Here is a 19,168-nt window from a genome sequence, read left to right on the forward strand (position 1 = left end):
TATGCATAATTAAAGGCAATGGCTTTTTCTTTCATTCAACAGTCTAAGTCTCAATTTTTCTGACCCTGCACCATTTGTTATTTTTCAGAAATCAGAAAACAGAGTAAAACTTTTAAGTCTGCACAAGGCTACTTCCACCTTGCCAGTCATCTCAGGAAATGCTCGCAGTAGCAAACAGGAAGTTCTAAGACTGTCAGCACTGTTGGAAAGAACAAGGGAAGTTACCGCAGTAGAGACCTCCCCAGCAACAGCTGATGATTGTTGAACACATACTACTGAAGTGCTTCAGCTTAACTCTCACATCTTCCCTCCAGGATAGACACTTTCGGACCTACAGGCGGCTAAAGGACTGCCCAAGGTCACATGGTTGGCAAGTGGCGGTGCCAAGAGATTCACGTGCAGGCCCTCTGGCTCTCATCCACTAAGATGCTTGCCAATTCGACAATCCAACATTTAATGCTCACACTTCATGTAAAACTTCACATTTATTATGGATAAGAACCCTTATTGGAACAAGCAGCAAGGTGCCTACAATGTCAGAGTGGCATTAGTATACTCTTGGTGACTGACACTCTTTGGTAATTATGTGGGCAGCTTTTGGTTTAGAAAGATAAACCTTTGATAAAGAGATGTCAGAGAAATTTACAGATATAAAAAGTCAGTGTCACACATACAATGTGGAAGTGACCCAAACCATTCTCAAAGGTGTGCAGGGCTGGGGCTGGGGAGATAGTTCAGTTGGTAGAGTGCTTGCCTCGCAAGACAAGGCCCTGGGTTCAATCCCCAGCACCGCGAAAAAAAAAGTGTGCAACCTCCACTCTCTCCAGCTAGCACGAGCTGCCCCTCCCACCTGCCAGTCACCTTCCATCTCCGCCTGTCCCTCACCATTCATCTACCAAGCAGCTCACTCAGGAACAGAGTGGGCCTGGGGATGCGGTGGGGCCACCTGGTCCTTGCCCTTGAGGAAGTTAGTCTCATCTCGTGAGTGACAGACCTACCTGATCCAAGTCATTCCGCAGGGCGATTTTGCTGGTGACCAGCTCGTGGGCGAGGTCGTCATTCTCCTGCTCCAGCCTCATGCTGGCCTCCTGTAATCTTCGGTTCTCCCTCTGTAGAAAGAGCAAGAGCCAGAGGCGGGCATGAGTGCCTGCAGGCACGAGCGGAAACTGAAGCGAGAAAAACTGGTGAGGAGAAACAAGCAACGCCAACAAAGTGAACTTTCGAAGGTGTAGAAGGAGAAGGCGCGGTGGCACGGGGAGGCAGGACTGCTGCCTAGGGAACGGCTAGCGGTGCGGCCGCAGAGCTCTACCCGGAGCAGCTTGCGACTGTCCCTAACCCTCCAGGTGGACTCCTCGTGAAGCGTGGACCACAGACAGCAGCAGGATCGAATGCACCCCGATCCCGTGAGGTCCCCACACAGACCTAGAATGCAGACGACAAGCGATTCCTGGACACATGCACAGTAGCTCCACCCTGGACCGCAGGAGAAATGGCAAGACGCAGAAGGGATGGCATTAGACAGTTCTCCAGACTGTTTTCCAAGGTCTGGGTTCAAGGAGAGGGAGGATATTTAAGGACACTAAATCAAGAGTCAAGATTTTTGGACTTGTGACTTGCTATCAGCTGATATTTTTTATTTTTGAGTGGGAGTACATTGACTTTTCTGAACATAACCTATTTTCCTGTTAGTAACAATGAGAGTCCCCATAATAAGTCTTCTCAGTGTCTGTTTTGCTACTTCTGATTAAAAGACTCTGGGTAAAATAAATTACTGAGCTGGGATCCTTTCCCCGCACTGAGCTCCCAAAAAAATCCGAAGCAAAGTTCTGCCATGAAAGAACCAAGGGACCGATGCTTATGAAACAAGGTCTCCCCTTCACTGGGCTTGTGACTCTGCTACATTTACATCTAGTCTCAGAGAGCAGCTGAGTGCCTTCTACTCCAGAGTAGCAGAAGTGCTTTCTTTGCTACTGTTAGCAGTTACAAGCAGGTCACATGAGAGAGACGGGGATGCTTCTAACCTGTTTTATTCTACAAGGGAGACAGAAGCAGACAAAGCACCAATGAGAGTAACAACAAACAAACAAACAAAAAGAAAATCAGAAGATAAATACATGTTCTAGAAGACAGTGTTCCACAGTGTACTAGGTGGGAGCGAAGTTAATTCTATTATCTTTAGAACAGCCTGGCATTTGTTACGTAGGAAGAAGAGAACCTCATCCCCTCCACCCTCTCTCAAGAAGGGCTAAGAAACAGACGGTAAGGACCAAGACTGAGGCTGTCATGGAGGCAGAGGATCCATTAGAAGAAAGACAGGGACAAGCCTGCTCTTTGCATCTTTTCTGTTCTCTTTTTTTTTTTTTTTTTAATCTTTTTTCTATCTTTATTCTTTTCTTTCTGTCCTTTTTTTATTTTATTTTCCCTTCTTGTCATGTACTGGGGATTGAACCCAGGGACATTCTACCAATAAGCTACACCCCCCAGCCCTTGTTATTTCTTATTTTGAGACAAGGTCTTGCTAATTTGCTGAGGCTGGCCTGGAACTGATGATCGATCTTTCTTCACCAACCTCCTGAGTTGCTGGGACTACAAGCATGTGCCATTGTACCCAACTTAACTATATCTTTTCTTTTGTTAAAAAAAAAAGACTGGGATAGTTGGGGGATATTAGGAATTTCTTGGAAAAGATATCTACTTTAAAAAAAAAAAATCCCAAATCATTTAAATACTTTTAAATGGAAAAATTTCATGGTTTTAAAATATTAGAGAAAAATATCTAGTAACTGAAGAAATGATTATTACCTTGTAAGAAAACAAAATAAAAAAAAAAAAAAAAAAAGGAAAGACAACTACAAAATTCAGACCACTGAGCCACATCCCCAACTCTTTTTATTTCTTATTTTGAGACAGGGTCTCACTAAGGTGCTGAGGTTTGGCTTTGAATTTGCAATCCTTCTGCCTCAGCCTACCAAATTGCTGGGGTTACAGGCATGTGCCACTACACCCAACTAGAAAATCCCATTTATATAACAATATAAACAAGAAATATTAACTGTGGGTAGATTATTTTTATTATTGTCTTTATCCTTTTAAAAATAAAGTTTCCAAGTTTTCTGCAATGAATTCATAAAGCATTTGTAATAGTTTTTTTTTTTTTTTTTTTTTTAAAGTTTTGTATTAGAAAAAGGTAAATGTATAGTTTCAATTCCACCTGCAGGGATAAAATTTTGTTTTAAGTCCATTCCTGTCACATGGTCATACCCCACATGAAATACTGGATCTCCTTTATGACAGAGGCACAATGGAACCCTCCACGGTGAGACCTTGGCAGGCACCCTGTCCCCAGCAACTTCCGAAGAGACAGTTATGTGTATTTATAGGGGCAACTTGTACTCATCTCATTCTGCACAGGGTCCCCTCAATCTGCACGGGGTCCACGCTACCACGGACCTACACGTAGGAACTAAATTGTATACATGACAAAGCCAGGGCTTCTACAGTGGAACCTTGGGCAAACCAAAGGAACCCAATTTCTAGCAGGTTCTTGAGAGCTAATCTTTATTTCTGATGTGTCTACTGCTTTTTTTGTGGAAAGAACTTATATGCTTGTAGAACACTTAGATTTTAAAAACATGTTTCAAAAACTTTAAATTTCCTCCTTGACAGAGAAGAGCAGCAACACCCAACACGATTTCAACACAACAGATTTCACAACACAGACTGCTTACGTGGGAAGAGATTTTTCTCAAAAAATCCCTCAAGAAACCAAGATAAGACGACTTCAAAACCTAACCCTGAGAGAGTGCCTCACTCCTACCAAGACTGTGCTCGCACACGCCACGGTGGAAATGCTTCCTCTGTCGTGTCACTAGGCTAATCTGGCACAGGTGAAAATGCTGCCACTACCAGTTTTTCAGGCACAGGAATGCGCTTAGAATTGAGTTAAAATCATCTCCAGGTAAATTCACATGATGCTTGTGGGAAAGCACTATGTTCAAGTATTTAAAGAATGTGCCAGGTAGCTCCTCACTATTGGTTAGAGATCAACAGCTGATGGACTATGTGCTACAGAGCAAAGTCGTGAGTGAGCTCCGCTGAAATCCGGACTGGCAACTTCTCACACGATGATTCCTGCAACTTCAACCTTTCCTCAGACACACAGCTAAAGGTGCAGGAGCGGGTGGGAAAGACTGGGAGAAAGTGAGGGTCCAAAAAGCAAACGAGCCGTGGGGCACACCTATTGGCTTTTGCTTTAGCAAGAAGCTCATGGTCGTGTCTGCAAAGCAAGCCGCAGGGTGGGAGGTGTCGGGACTCCTGCTCTGCACTCACAAACAGGTGGGAAAGCAGGCTCTGGGGCCAAAAATGCAGTATCCTCCTCCAAAGCATGAGCTCGGGTGGCGAGGGGTCCTCGTGAGTCATCTGGTGCCACAGTGCCTACTGAGTGCTACCAACAGTCGCTGCTACCCAGATGTAGATTTTCTACAAAGAACCTGCCCCTGTGTATTAAAGGGTAACAGAAATTATGTCACTCAGCTGGCTTTTCCAGCCCTTACCAAGGAGCCAGAACGGTTTTCAGAACTGACTGAAGTGATATAAGAAAAAGTCTGCCTTTACACAGGAATGGGGACCTAAGTCAGGTTTGATGGGCCTGGAAAAGGCAGCATGTTCGTTTTGAAATGTTGGTGAAGTCCGCCCACGGAGACTTCAATTCAGCCCAGATAACCTCAGCCGCCCTGGAGCTGTTGACAGTCTGCATGTTTGCAAAAGCAGACGTGCTGAAGGCCCAGAGACTGTAAGCAAAACAGGCAGACTGCTCCCCTGGCCTTTCAGAGAGTGCAGGAGATGCTGGTTACATAACCCTTAAAATTCGCCTCACACCGTCTGAAACTAGACTTTCCTCAGTAGTTCCCTCCCCTCTTGCATAGGAAATGCACAGCTGGGAAAGTTTGGTTAGTAACTTTTGGGAGGAGGATACTGCATTTTTCAAAGAGACAGACGCTGATACAGACACACATAGATTAAAAACTTACCTCCTCAAAAGTCATAGACCAACTACCGTTTTCAATCATAGGTACAAAGACAATCGAAAAAAAAAAAGGAATATCCAATGAAATCACACATCTACTAATACATACAGGAAATGACAGTAACAAAAACAGACACTTGTTAATGCTATTTTCTGTTTTGTTTTTTCTTAGAGCGTCGTATGCTCTAAGTCCTGCTGTCACTGCGAACGTTCAATGGAAGAAAGTATGCTGGAGGCAGCCAAGTGGCAAGCCTCAACCCAGGAAGGCTCCACTTGCAAACTCCTCCCTCCCCACACTGCTATTCGCAGCTCGCATGACTGCTGAGAACACTGGTGCAGAACGTGAGCAATACAGGGCGAGCGAGCTGTGGATGCTGCTGTTAATGCTGCAGAAGGAACTTCTTTCTAAGACAAGGTCGGCAGCCTTGCAAAATAGTTCATCTTCAGGCAAAAGAAAGGAATTGCTGAGCAGGGGAATCCAAAAGAAAAACTGATCCCAGTTCTCATTTGTTTCTGGAGGCTGAAGCCTGCTTGAAGCAGTCCAGAGGAGGGTGCACATCATTCTCTCCAAGATGAGAAACCAGAGAAATGGGAACTGGCAATCAGCAGAAAACACGCTAGGCGCTGGGGGAAAACGACGGGGAAGGAGTGGCCATACAAACCCTGGCTCGATATTTTGGGTGTGTTGTCTGCTGCTATGATGGATTCTTGGCACATGCTTTAAAGACAGTTAAGGGTCAGGAAAAAATGTTTCTCTAAAAGACTCAGTACAATTTGGTTAGCAACAACACACGCAATGCATCCATGTTTTCTTTTGGATACCTATTTTAAAAGGGTTGATAATCATACTTAAATTTTCAGAACACAATTTTTTGACATGCAAATGTCCACAGATGAAATGCTTAAATATCTATATCATGTGTAAATGGAGATCTGAGTAGAAAATCTGAGTGTCTGAGACTGTTTAATGCTTTCACTTCTTTCTCATCACATCCGATTTTATCTTACTGGTAGGAACTTCAAAAATTTTAAATGTCAAACTAAAAACAAAATCTTTCTAATGATAACTGACAATTGGCAGACCAGACTGCATTTCTTTCAGCATTAAAATAAAATGAAAAATCTTAAATGATATTCTGGCACAGGGTCAATAAACTTCTAATATGAATAGCCAGAGAGTAAATATTTCAGGCTTTGAGAGGTCACACATCTGTGTTGAAATCACTCAGCTCTACCACTGTCAGTTTTAAAGCAACCCTAGACAATAAGTAAACAAAAAGGTGTGGCTGTATTTCAATAAAACTTTATTTAGGAAGACTAGCAGTGAGCCAGATTTGGCCAGCAGATCGTTTTTTGTGGATCTCTGCTCTTTAGCACACAGATAAGAATTTAAAAAGCAAATAGGTTACAGAAGATGTAGAAACATATGAATGTCATATTTTCTCATTTTAATAGGAAACAAAACTTTATAAAAATTAAAGAGAATGTCTGGAGAATTCCGAAGATCATCAAGAAGCACGCTTAGAAATTCGGGTGCTTGGCATTTCACCTCCCCTCAGGGGGAGGCAGGCCAGTCAGAGCACCAGCAGCACAGAAGCCTCTGCTCCCTGTTAGCTACAGTGCTGTGGTCTCCAAGGTCCTACCACAATACGCTCATTGTTATGCAGGTCAAAAAGAAGGTGACGGCTTTGAAGTAGGTCATTAGTTATCACAAGCAGCTAGGTCCCACACTTGAGTTCATTACTATTCATTAAAAACACATTATGTCCTAAAATAAATATTTCTGAAAGCCAATAACAGTGTTTGTCTCATGAGAAAATGAGAAAATGTAAGCTTTTCATTGGTAGAACAACACTTTCAACATGGATTCACTTATCTTGACTTCCATACTAAGGAAAGACCCAACACAGTGGGGGAAAGTACCCCTACCCTTGTTTATAGGAAGAAATTTAGTATAATTTAAACATGATCATTTGCTCAAGTTTTTAAAATGTGATAATTGCTCAAAATCATTTTAATAGATACGGGAAGATGGCAAATAACAAGTATAATTAAGTTTTATGTTGACTATTTTGAATTATTTTTTACTATGTGTAATTTTAAAAGCTTTAAAAATTATACATAGTAACAATTGCTCTACGAAAATTAGTAAAGTGCTCCTGGGTTCAGTTCTTGCATTAGAAGAAGGAAGGAGGATGAAGAGAGGAGAAGAAAATAAAAAACTGTTTATATCTCAAACTCAAGAGTTTAACATTCCAGATTCTTTATAGGATTTTCCCATCCCAAACAGGTAACCTTGACTGTGCTCTGGGAGATTCACTGAACTTAATTACTTAGCTGCGTTTTTAAGGCTTGTCCACGTGTGTGAGTAGTTCTCTAACAGGAAGAGCATATGCAGTCTTATGTCAGTAGAAACCACCTTTCCCCACAACAAACACATTTCACCACCTTAAGACAGAAACAGTATTTTGATTTTTGAAATAGGTGACCGTTTGCTAGGGGCTTGGTTACTAATTTTAAAAATGTTCTAAAGTAACTATACATATTCATAAATATATATTTTCTGGGGAGTTGTGGAAATGTGCTTGATGTATTTCTATAGCCAGAGCCACAACCCATATTCCGCCCCATTAGAAATCAATCAAGAAATTCACAAATCAAAATATTGAAGTAGGTAAAGAATATTAACAAATTGGGCCAGCCTCAAGTTAAGAAGGATGTTAAAAAAGGTTTAGGATAAATATTCTATATTCCTTTTCAGTGTTTCCTTTCTGTCTTTTCAATCTTGTCAGGAAGTTAACCAGAAAAGAGAACCCTGAGGGATGCAAGCAGGCATTGTGGGGTTCCCCAAGTCACATACAAAGTGATGCCAAGACAGGCAGTGCAGGATGTGTTTGTGTCACCCGTTCACGTGAGTCCCCGTCTCTGCATGCGGACGTATGTATGCACAGGCACAGCATGTGTTATATCTAGAAGTATCACTAAAAAGGGACACACGGCACACTTGAGTTGGTCTTTCCCCGACAAATACATGGGGAGCACAGGGCTGATGATCATTGCTTAGCTCAATCTTTGACAAGAAGGGCTCCTTCCCACTAGTATGGCTTCTACCCAGGTACCTCCTGTATGACTTGGGGTTCATAAAAAGGAAGACGGTGGACAAGAGGTCAACCCTCTTAGAATATTAAGCTTGTGTTGTTGTTTTTCTTGGGGGAGAGGGTAATTTACATACCATAAAATCATGCTTTTAAAATGTACAATTTAGTGGTTTCAGCATATTCACAAAATTGTGTGACCATCATCATTGCCTAAATCCAGAACATTTTTCAGCACACTTAGGGTTTTAGAATTTAAATTTATGCCAACACTATTTTTTCTTTTTTTGTCTGATATTGAAGTGTTGGATACAGGTGACCTGAGAAAGTAAATGTTTGCATATGCCATAAAAATATACACGAAGCACATGCTTAGACTGACACAGCAAGAAGTGTGACTGCAATCGCGAAGGGCCACCTCTGATCTTTATCTCCAATTCTGCCTGTCCTGCAATAGCCTTTTTAATTTTAAAGATAGGGTCTTGGCAAGTTGTCCAGGTTGGTCTTGAATTTGAAAGCTCAAGTGACCTTCATGCTTCAACTTCCCAAGTTGCTGGGACTCTAGGTATGCACCACTGTGCCCGGTTACACGAGCACTTTTATGTATGCCACCAAGTCCAAGAGAAATAGCATCATAGCATCAACTGAAATAATCTTAGGCTATGCTCTTGTGTGACATTTCTGGGCATTTAAAAAGTAATAATTTCCACTGTCTTCCTAACTGTCCTGCCATCTGGCAAACTAGGGGGTAGATATGGCATTTTAAGCAGCGTGGGTTCCAAAGGTTGAGAGGAGTTGATACTGAACTGAGGCAAGTTCTCACTCAATGCCTTAACAGATCTTTCCCAGTTATTCCTCAAGCATTTACAAAAACTGGGTTCCTAGTCCAAAATTTAGAAATTATACAGTATTGGTTACCAGCACAGAGATCTTATTCTTGACAAGATTAAGTTTAAAAGATCCAAAAGATATTTTCTAAAATACTTCACTACTTTAATTAAGATTTATGATTAGTTTCTTTTCTTTTTTTCTTTGATATTGGCGATTGAACCCAGGGATCTCTGCATGCTAGGCAAGCACTCTACTACTGAGCTACATTCCAGTCTTATCATTAGCTTCTTAAACTTCTTAAACTAGATACTGATCATCAGAAGGACCAAAGCTGTTGATGCCTAAAAACTATCCTGTCAACTGTCTTGTAAACTACCTTGAAAATGCAATTATAATTTGAGGACTGCAACTTTACCATGGACATCACCGGACAACTGCCTGGATATCACTGAAAGGGCACAAGAGACACTGCTTAGATGATATATTAATCACAATCATCCAAGAGAAACAGTTATTGAGATTATATGATATGTGCAATAAGAAGCTATAACACTTGAATTTAAAAGTAATACTTGCATTCAAAACAAAACCAAAAAGTTTAATTCTACTTAGTCCTTCAATGAAAACTATACTAATTGATAATCTTACATGTCATAAGCACTTTTTAAAAAAACACACATTTTGCTATCTATTTATACATACCTGCTTTGACACAAGAAAGAAATAAAACATGGTAACAGTTCAGACTGATCCTGTTCTTAAAAGTACACATCTGGGTTTTTGATTTTCTTTTACTTTAAAACACTCTTCACAGATTTTATTCATAATGATGGTGGCATTAAGGAAATTGAAACTATACAAGCAGTGGTAGGGCTTCATTTTGGATCCTTTATAATTTATCATTACTACCATCAAACCTTTTTGCAACAGCATGTTATAGGACCAACATTAAAATTGGACTATTGTGGGGATAATGGTGATGGGAAGTAGCTTCGACCCTTATCTGGTAGTAGTCATCCACCACAGCTGTGGGTGGGATTTTATTCTAGCTCCTGAGCCAGATCTATAAGTAAGGGGAGACGCATACCAACCAGTGGTAGCCTGTTCAGTAGCAATGCCTTGGAGAAACAGGGGAAGGTCCATGAGGGACTGGAGGGGCAGACCTACACGAGGTTAGGTTATTAAAGTAATTCCTGGATAATCTGCAGTAGTCGTCTTCACAAGCTAACAATAACCAAATTTACTGACTCCTTAATACACAACATTCCTCGACCTCGCACAAAATCATCAGGGAATTATGTATACTACACATTTAATAGATGCAAAAGAGGTTCAATAACTAGTCCAATATGCTGAACAGTGGAGTAGATATTAAAATCTCCAATTAGGATTCCAAATCCCGTGCCCTTTCTCTAATGAGCCAGGCTTTCAACTCGGGTCTTCGGACTACAAAAGCAACACGCTCCTTCCACCCTGCTCTTCTGTACACATTCTACGCTGTCCAGGGCAACGGCACAGTTAAGAGGCACCGTGTGGCTGTGCCGCCCACCTAACGGCAACTCTAGTTACCAGGTGGAAGCCATCCCACTCCGGGAGATTTCATGAACAAAGCGGCCACTACACTTCTCTTGGCAGGCTGTTTCGGCATCAGCAGGGTAAGGACGTGGAGAGGGAGGGAACTACTATGCATCTGTATGAGTCCAAAGAATTAAGATAAAAAATGTTTCCCTTAGAAAAGCTAAGCTGGCAATATTTCCCAAAACCATTCTGGGACCAGTGTTAATAATTACCACTATGATCTGTGTTCATAAATGGCCCAGTTAAAAAATATACCACAATTAAGATGAAAATGAAGTCGCTTTGATTCTGAGAGTCGGTCTGACTGCACACGGTAGTCAAACGTCACCATTACCCATAAATTTGTTTGTAGAAGTAAATGTTGCAACAAACTCCATTACTGTGCTCGATATACCTTTGTGGTTTTTTATTTTTCCTTCCAAGTCTGTATTTTTACATGTGCTACAGGCAGAGGTAAGTCTGAAACATCCTTGGGCCAGTCTTGCCACAGTTCACCTTCTAAAAGTCTCTGAGGAGTGATCATGCACAGCTAAAACAGCACTTGGCCATTTTTCTTTTTTCTCATTTTTGAAAGTAGAAAGCCACTTTCTTTCTTTCTTTTTCCCTCTCTTTCTCTCAGCTTCTTATGAAGATTCCCAGTATAAAGGCAACAGCTGGAGTTACCTACAAATATACAAACTGAGAGAAAAGAAATATTATGGTGGGCTACTTGGGAGTCTCCTGAAAGGAAGACACACCTGGACAGTTGGCATGGTCAGACAGTGCTCGGCGGACGGGGGCGGCGGGGCGGGGGCAGAGGGAAGCAAAACTGCCACAGCTGCTGCGTGAGATACAAAGGCGCTCTGCTGACAGTGCAGAGTGGCTCCCATACCTTGTATCTATCCATTGGGTCTTCCTGCTGCAGCTGACTTTCTCGCATTGTCTGATATTCTTTTTCATATTTTTTCAGCTTTTTGGTCGGTACCTGCAGAGTTTGGAGAAAATCACATTAGACAAGACTATCATTTAGGATTTCAACCCCCCCAACACTGGGACTGAACCCAGGGGGCACTCTACCACGAAGCTACATCCCCAGTCCTTTTTTATTTTTTGAGAGAGGTTCTCACTAAGTTGCCAAGGCTGTCCTGGAACTTGCCATCTTCCTGCCTCAGCCTCCAGAGTCTCTAGGATTATAGGCATGTGCCACCATACCTGGCTGGGGAAGAATCTTTCCCAATGCTTCTGGCGTTCTAAAGGAACATTCCCAGCTAACTGCTGGGAACAAAAGTCTAGAGTCTAAAACAGGATTTGCAAACTTCTCCTGTAAAGGTCCAGAGGATGTGTCTTGGGCTCTACAGGCCACAAGGTCAAGGCCATAGCCATTCAACTCTTGCTATTGCACAATAGCCCCAGGTGATATAAGAGGGAATGAGTGTGGCTATGTTCCAAAAAGCTTTATTCACAAAAATAGCTAGTCTGTCCATCTGTTTTATTAAATACCGATCATAACTTTTCTTGTGTATGTATTTCATAGTGCTATTAATTTTAATTATCTTTAAATATAATTCAGTCTTCTATCATATTGAAAATAAAAATTGTTTAATAGAAATTAAAAAATTGAACAATGTATTTTTTATTTATTTATTTTTTTGGTTGTAGATGGACATAACATCTTTATTCTATTCATTCGTTTTTATGTGGTGCTGAGGATCAAACCCAGTGCCTCACACATGCGAGGCAAGCACTGTATCACTGAGTTACAACCCGAGCCCATAAATATTTTCAAATGGAATTAATATACCAAAAAGAAAGAAGATTCTAAAGTTTGACAGACACTTGAAGAAAAGCAGTATCATTGTACCAAAACAACAGTATATCGTCTAAATGTCTACAAACAATTCATCTAATTCTTGCTGAAATTATGTCATCCTCAAAAGACTCTTTCTGAAAAGACTAGACTCCTATAGAATCTTAGAATTTGAAAAATAAATAAGCACAGCATACCATAAAGGTCACAGAATTTGGTACTGGATAAACTAGGGTCCCAATGCTCACTACTTATTTATAAACTGTGTAATCTCTCCGCAAACAGGTATTTAACCTGTTGGCCTCAGTTGTTCATCTATAAAATGATGGGTAAATAAATTTCAACCTATAATGCTTGACAGGTGAGTTTAACACAGGTGAGAGATCTAAATAAATGCTTAGATAATAGAAAAATTTTAATTAAAAAAACTATTTAGTCAAAATAAACATATTACAATTATTCTGCTCCACATGACAAATCAAGTCTACTTTCAGTCTTCCTTGGGAGGCCAAATTATATGATTACTTTAAACATCAAAATCTTTCCTTAGTGTTTAGATGCCTGAGAAAGGGACTTGAAATGAGGGAAAGCAGTTTTGTTTTGTTTCCGAGATTACAAATATGCCACTTTACAAACTTCTTGAGGAGCAGGGAAGGCAAGGATGGTGGTCTGTATTCTCAGAATCCACTTTGACACCAGCAGAGGATGCTTCCATCCTGGGCCCTCGATGGGCTCTTACTCGGTTCGAAGTATGGCATTTAGAAAACACGTATGTGTGTGAGACCTCCAAAGAGAGCAGAAAGCAAGCAGAAAATTCATAATTATTTTACAATTTGCTGGGATGAACATAGTTTTAATTCTCTGGAACCTGGCCAGAGAGTTAAATGGAAAAGCAGACCCCAGGTATCATTCTCTTTATTCTAGTTACTTTGTTACTTCCATCCAGGAGCCCTGTGAAGTACTGGAATTTTCTGCTTCTGCGCACAATTGGGAAGTTTCACAAACTCAGTCCAAACCACTAGACAACCACATTGTGAGAATATTCATCGGGCTGATGGGGACATATCTCCCTGTCAAATAAATGGGGACACTTTCGAGGGTATAACTGAATTGCAAGGCCATCACTGAGTACTGTCATGAGACACACTAATCCTCCATCACTCCCCCTCTGGAGACCTTCCACAGAGTGCTGTGACCAGCCCGAGAGCTGTAGGAAGGAAAGAGCTGCCCCCCAGCTGGCGACCGAGGATGGTAGATAAGCAAGGGAAACACAAGATTAAGTGCTAACAGAACAACGATGCTTTTCTGGAATTTGGTCTCCATTCCCTTTAGTTTCCTTTTCTCTGTATGAATTAATCATATTATCAGAAAACCAAACATAGACTCTCAGGATCAAGTAGCAAATGGAACAGCTCTGGCGCAGTGGCAAAGAGGGGAGAAGTCCCAGAGTGTTAAGCAGCAGCAGGGTGTTGAGTGGATCCCTAGAGCAGAGCCACAGGCAGCTGACGGAGCCATGAACAGCCTACTCAGCAGCCCGACCTGCCAAGTCCACATGTTTCAGCATCTTTTCAACAGGGTACAGGCTGGATGTCAGTCCCATGTGGAAGCATTTTCTACTGTTCTAAAACAGATCTGTTCATCAATGACTGAATTACAGACTACAACTTGTTCCTAGAGAATTCTTCTAAAACCATATTTTTAAAAAAATTCTATTAATGAGATTTTTTAATATCAAAGTGTTTTTACTTAAGTCAATCTTGCAACTTATGTTAAGAGGTTCATTTCCAAGTGAATTTTTAAAAAGAAATGCATTAAACAGCCTCCATAAGCTAATCCTTTCCCATCTGGCTGAGATTCTAGGATGTTTGGCTTCATCTTGTTCAGGGAAATAGCAGGTTCCCGGAACAATATGTTGCTAGGAAACCTTCGAAGCTTATTTATCTTGTGCTGTGTGGTGATATTGAGCATCCACCTGTAATCGGCCCAGTGTGAAGGGGAGAGAGGCCTGGAGGAAGAAGAGAAGAGAGCTGATATGGAGCTCTTGTTATCTATGAAGCAATCTAAAAAAACAGACTTTGCTTTTAAAACTACATTTCAGGACAAATTTGTATTTTATTTTAGGGAATGGAATGCTAAGGCTAGAAATTTTTATCAGATAAAGGAATAACAAAAACTTCTTCATTAGGTAGTTTTAATTAAAATAACATAAGGCCACTAAAAATTATTAGAATTGAAACAACCCATTGTCTCAAGAGCAGCATAGGCTACTCTCAAGTTAATCAATTTAATGAAGTTGTGCTCTTGAAGAGCATGTTAAGAATCACGCCTTTTTTTTTTTTTTTTTTTTTTTTTTAATATATTGGGAATTGAACTCAAGGGCATTTGACCACTGAGCCACATCCCCAGCCCTATTTTGGATTTTATTTAGAGACAGAGTCTCACTAGTTACTTAGTGCCTCACCATTGCTGAGGTTAGCTTTGAACTCGTGATTCTCCTGCCTCAGCCTCCCAAGATACTGGGATTATAGGCATGCACCTCCGCACCCAGCTACCCCTTCTTTTTATTTTATTTATTTTATTTTATTTTTTGCGGTGCTGGAATGGAACCCAAGGCTTTGGGCTTGCGAAGCAGGCACTCTACCGACTGAGCCATCCCCAGCCCGCCCCTTCTTTTTAATGGCCACCTACTGTGGGAGTCCTGTTCCACCATTTGTCTACTCCCAGCCTCTCCAGCACTCACTTTCTGTCTAAGTTCAGAAATCTGGAAGAATCCACAACTGTTTTTATGAGTTCAACTAATAATGAGCGTTCACTACATCGAAATGGTATTTATTAAAAACAACCAAACAAATAGAAAGAGGAAAAAGGATATCCAACCCTGGCACAACACCCACAAACAAGCATGACAGGGTTCATTTAAATACCCAGCCAAGCTCAACATTTGGGACTTGACAACTGCAGTTTGGGAAGACAGCATTTTAAGAGAGAACCAGTGTTTCACCCTTTGAACCGTTTATGACATTTAGTGATATTTCACACTGTACTTGACCTTGATATTTAAATTCATATCATAAATATTCATTTGCATGGAATTAGTAAATGGCAGCTGGCAGGGCTTTCAGAGATTGCTCATTGGGTGCAATCGTCTCTTCAGAATGAGGACACTGAACAACTGTGGACAGACCTGCGCCTTGCGGCAGAGCAGTCTGCAGTCTGGCTGGTCTGCTCCCTCTCACGCTCTGCTCCTTCCTGGGACTGGGCCACCTCTCAAGTAAAATGCTTCTCAAACATTAGCCATTTGAATATTCCTTCACATTATGCCATCTATTCACATTTTACTTACTACTATTCTTTAAATCAACTATTTAAAAAAACAGATTTATTTTACAATAAAACAATAATTTGGAAACAGGAGTCAAAACGGAGCAGCCTCCCAAAGATGTCTGCCTTCTAATCCCTGGAGCCCGTAAATATGGTGCCTCCATGGCAAAATGGGTGTTGCAGACATGATTTAAGCTAAGGACTTGAGACAGTATCATTTTAGATTATTGGGCGACCCAGTGAAATTACACAGGAGAACTTTTGTGGACTTTGTGAAGGAAGACATGAATACTATAAATGGAGGCCAAAGGTATCCAAGGTCACTCGCTGGCTTTGAAGACAGAAGCATTCCTGAGTAGGGCGGTGAGGGCAGTCTCTGGAAGCTGGAAAAAGTGAGGGACTGGATTCTTCCCAATGACCTTCAGCAAGGAATGCGGCCCCATGATGTCCTCATTTTAGCCCAGCAAGACCCATGTCATATTCTAACCTAGAGAACTGCATGCTCTTTTAACCACTAAGTCTGTAGTTATCTGTTATGGAAACAACATAAAACCTACATTCCTGTTAATTGAGCTATTTAATATTTACAAAATTTAGTTGGAAGTTAACACTTTTGTTGAAAGCAAGATAAAAACGTTCCTGCCCTTCATTTTATAGTCACTGTAAAAATGCTAATATAAAAAAACTGTGAACTATTAAGCCTTACATTAAAAATACCAGGAGAACACACTAGACAGCAGTAAGCACAAGATATAAACCACTGGCCCCCGCTGACCTGCAGACTTGTGGCTCCTTGCTCCTTCCCCCACCTCTCTCCACTAGCAGCAGGTCGTGAGGTTGGCTAAGCCATACCCAGTTCTTGGACTGTATCCACTGGCATTTCCATGATGGGTTTATTGTATTCCGCTGTTACAATGCCTGTTCAGCCCCTCTAAAATGATTCCATGGCCAGCACTTTGAAAGATACTAACTAAATCAAATGGGCTTTTTCATCTGTTCCCCTGATAACAGGGGGTTACAATTTTACAATTCTAAACCAGGGGGAGCTTCATTAACTCCACTCCAGGCCACCAACACCTCACCTGCCATTTACTGATGAGCGTGAGCCTTATTCAGCTGTTACCCAGAAACAATAAAGACAAGAGCCTGGTGAGCTAAGGCAAAGGAGAGTGGAGGGCAGGGGCCAAGAAGCAGTGACCTTCATGGCAGCAAGGGAAAAAGCACAGCAACCGCTCTCCCATTGTTATCATGCTGGCCTCAGGAGATGCAAGAGGAGAGGCTGCAGGAGGAACAGGCTGAGTATCCCTCACTTGGATGGCAAGTGCTTCAGATTTCAGAATATTTGCATGTGTGCATGCATGCACCCCCCCCCCCCCAGATAACTTGGGGATGGGACTCCAGTCTACACATAAAGTTCATTTATGTTTCAGATACTTCTTATGTACGTAACCAGAAGGTGACTGTAATGTATAAAGCTGCTCCCCCGCCCTTTCAGGTGCAGCCATTTTCCCCGTCTCCCAACCACTTGTCAGTCTGTAACATCCTGGCTAGCTATTGGTTCATCAGTCAGCTTGCAAGTATCCTTATCCGATATTGGTCCCCTGTTAGCCCTGCAGAATTCAACTGTTTACTGTAGCTTCCCCGCCATCTTTTCCCATCCTTCTGTCTGTCCTCCTCACTTTCTATCTCCTCCTCGCTTTCCACTCTCTCTAGCATGCCCTTTCTCTTTCCTTTCTCTTTTCCTCTCATTTTCTCTCTTACCCTGCAGGGAGACACTCTGTTTCCTTAATAAACTCCCTTATGTGATTTCCCGTGTCCGGCGTGGTTCCATGGGATTTCCTTACAGTGACTTTAAACAACATTTTTAGTGCACTTGTGTTCTGTGATCTGACCTCTGAAGTCAGGGGTGGACTTTTCCATTTCTGGTACCATGTCAGTACTTAGAAAGTAACAGATTCTGGAGCATCTCAGATTTAGGTTTTCAGATCAGGGATGCTCAGCCTGCACACTGGACCTCTTCACTCCCTATCTTCTCATTCAAGACCTATATTTCTTATTTTTATTTATGACTCAGATTGAATATGTATTTTGTTGTATTTAATTTTAAGTGAGGGCAAACAAAGGTTGTGGCTTAGTGGCAGGGCACTCATCTAGCATGTGTGAGGTTCTGGGTTCAATTCTCAGCACCACATTAAAAAAAATGAATAATATAAAGATATTAAAGAAATTTTAAGTTAATTTTCCTTAATAATCTTTATCTTACTAATCACACCTGCCAGGATTATGACTCTATTTTGTATTTTTATTTTCATTCTCTTATTTTGAATACTCATTAATATTTGAATTTCACATGCATTGTTATAATAAAATACATTTTCTTACATATATGGTTTAGGTAGTTTTACTGACTACAAATACAATCTTTTAATTAATTAATTTATTTATTTTGCACGGTACTGGGAATCAAACCCAGGGCCTCGTGCTTACAAGGCAAGCACTCTACCAACTGAGCTATCTCCCCAGCCCAATCTTTGTACATTTAGGAGCTCAAGTGCTTCTCAACACCATAGATCTTAAACTTTGGATAATTAGGATAACAGAACTTTAAGAAACAAATTTGAACACAACTATATTAACTTAAAGGAAACAGAAACAGAAAGCAGAGAAATAACAGAACACACATGGAGATTTTTCAACCTCCTCTGCAATACATACGACAAGATCTTTGGTTTATATGGATTTTATGGAGTAGTATATCAAGTTTATGAAAACGTGGTTTTTGAATTTAAAAGTAGGCAAAGAACCTAGGAGCCACCAGTGTTTCTCAAGGTAAGGTACTATTGGCATTTGGTGGAATGATTCTTCTCTGTATAAATTCCACTTTCCAATTCCGAGTACCTGGCAACCCTGGCACCATTTAACATGTCACCTAGTAAATATCAGTGCCCTGTTGTTTGACAATTAGGATGCCTTTTCCATCCTAGGGTTGGACACCAGGGTCTGCAAGATTTGAAGGGTAGATGCTCAGCATGGAATTTGTACTGAGAATTAATGAGCTGACCTCTCAGTCAAGGAAGGAGACATGGGGCAGGCACGGTTTTCAGCACTCCCCTGGTCCACCCTGATGCTTGCTTCTCTCTGCTGCTTTCAGTCAGCAGTAACTGGCATTAGGTATGGGACTGTTTCATGTCAAAAAAATTCCTAAATTTTATAGTAATAACTTAGAAAAAATCTTCCCAACAACTCTGTGAGGCAAGTACTATTCAGATCCTACAAATAAGAAAACCCCAGTCACACAGTTGGTAAATGGAGTTAGGAATGAGATACAGAGAGCTGACTGCAGAGCCTGCCCTTGTAATTACTGAGCTTTATTGTCTGGGACCAGAGCATGAAGGCAAAGCTACTTGAGAAGCTGACAGTCTAGACAGAGTGCCAAATATGTGTCTGATTACCACAGAGTTTCACAAGTGCAGTAACAGATGTTGATGCAAGGTACAAGGGTGACCAAGAGTAAATGTGTGGAGTCAGGGT

General features: G+C 41.2%; 1 protein-coding gene and 1 long non-coding RNA gene across 13 annotated transcripts in view; one reads left to right on the plus strand and one right to left on the minus strand.

Annotated features, from left to right (window-relative positions):
- The window catches only part of RABGAP1L (RAB GTPase activating protein 1 like), a 683,255-nt gene that overhangs the window by 19,669 nt on the left and 644,418 nt on the right, over window positions 1-19,168 (minus strand). For 10 of the 12 annotated variants that reach the window (XM_079106395.1, XM_079106396.1, XM_079106387.1 and 7 more), the window contains 2 exons: window positions 11,402-11,494; window positions 999-1,109 (listed from right to left, as the gene is read on the minus strand). In XM_079106395.1, coding sequence (XP_078962521.1) covers window positions 999-1,109; window positions 11,402-11,494 — 204 coding nt within the window. Of the gene's footprint in view, window positions 1-998; window positions 1,110-5,030; window positions 5,204-11,019; window positions 11,209-11,401; window positions 11,495-19,168 lie in introns of those variants that run through there. The other 2 variants (XM_079106389.1, XM_079106394.1) reach the window with 2 other exon arrangements.
- Window positions 2,020-8,297, plus strand: LOC306641325. Its single transcript, XR_013758145.1, has 2 exons — window positions 2,020-4,168; window positions 5,199-8,297. It is a non-coding gene; the product is annotated as an uncharacterized lncRNA (long non-coding RNA).

The sequence above is a fragment of the Sciurus vulgaris genome (assembly GCF_902686455.1).
Source record: "Sciurus vulgaris genome assembly, chromosome: 12".
NCBI lineage: Eukaryota > Metazoa > Chordata > Mammalia > Rodentia > Sciuridae > Sciurus > Sciurus vulgaris.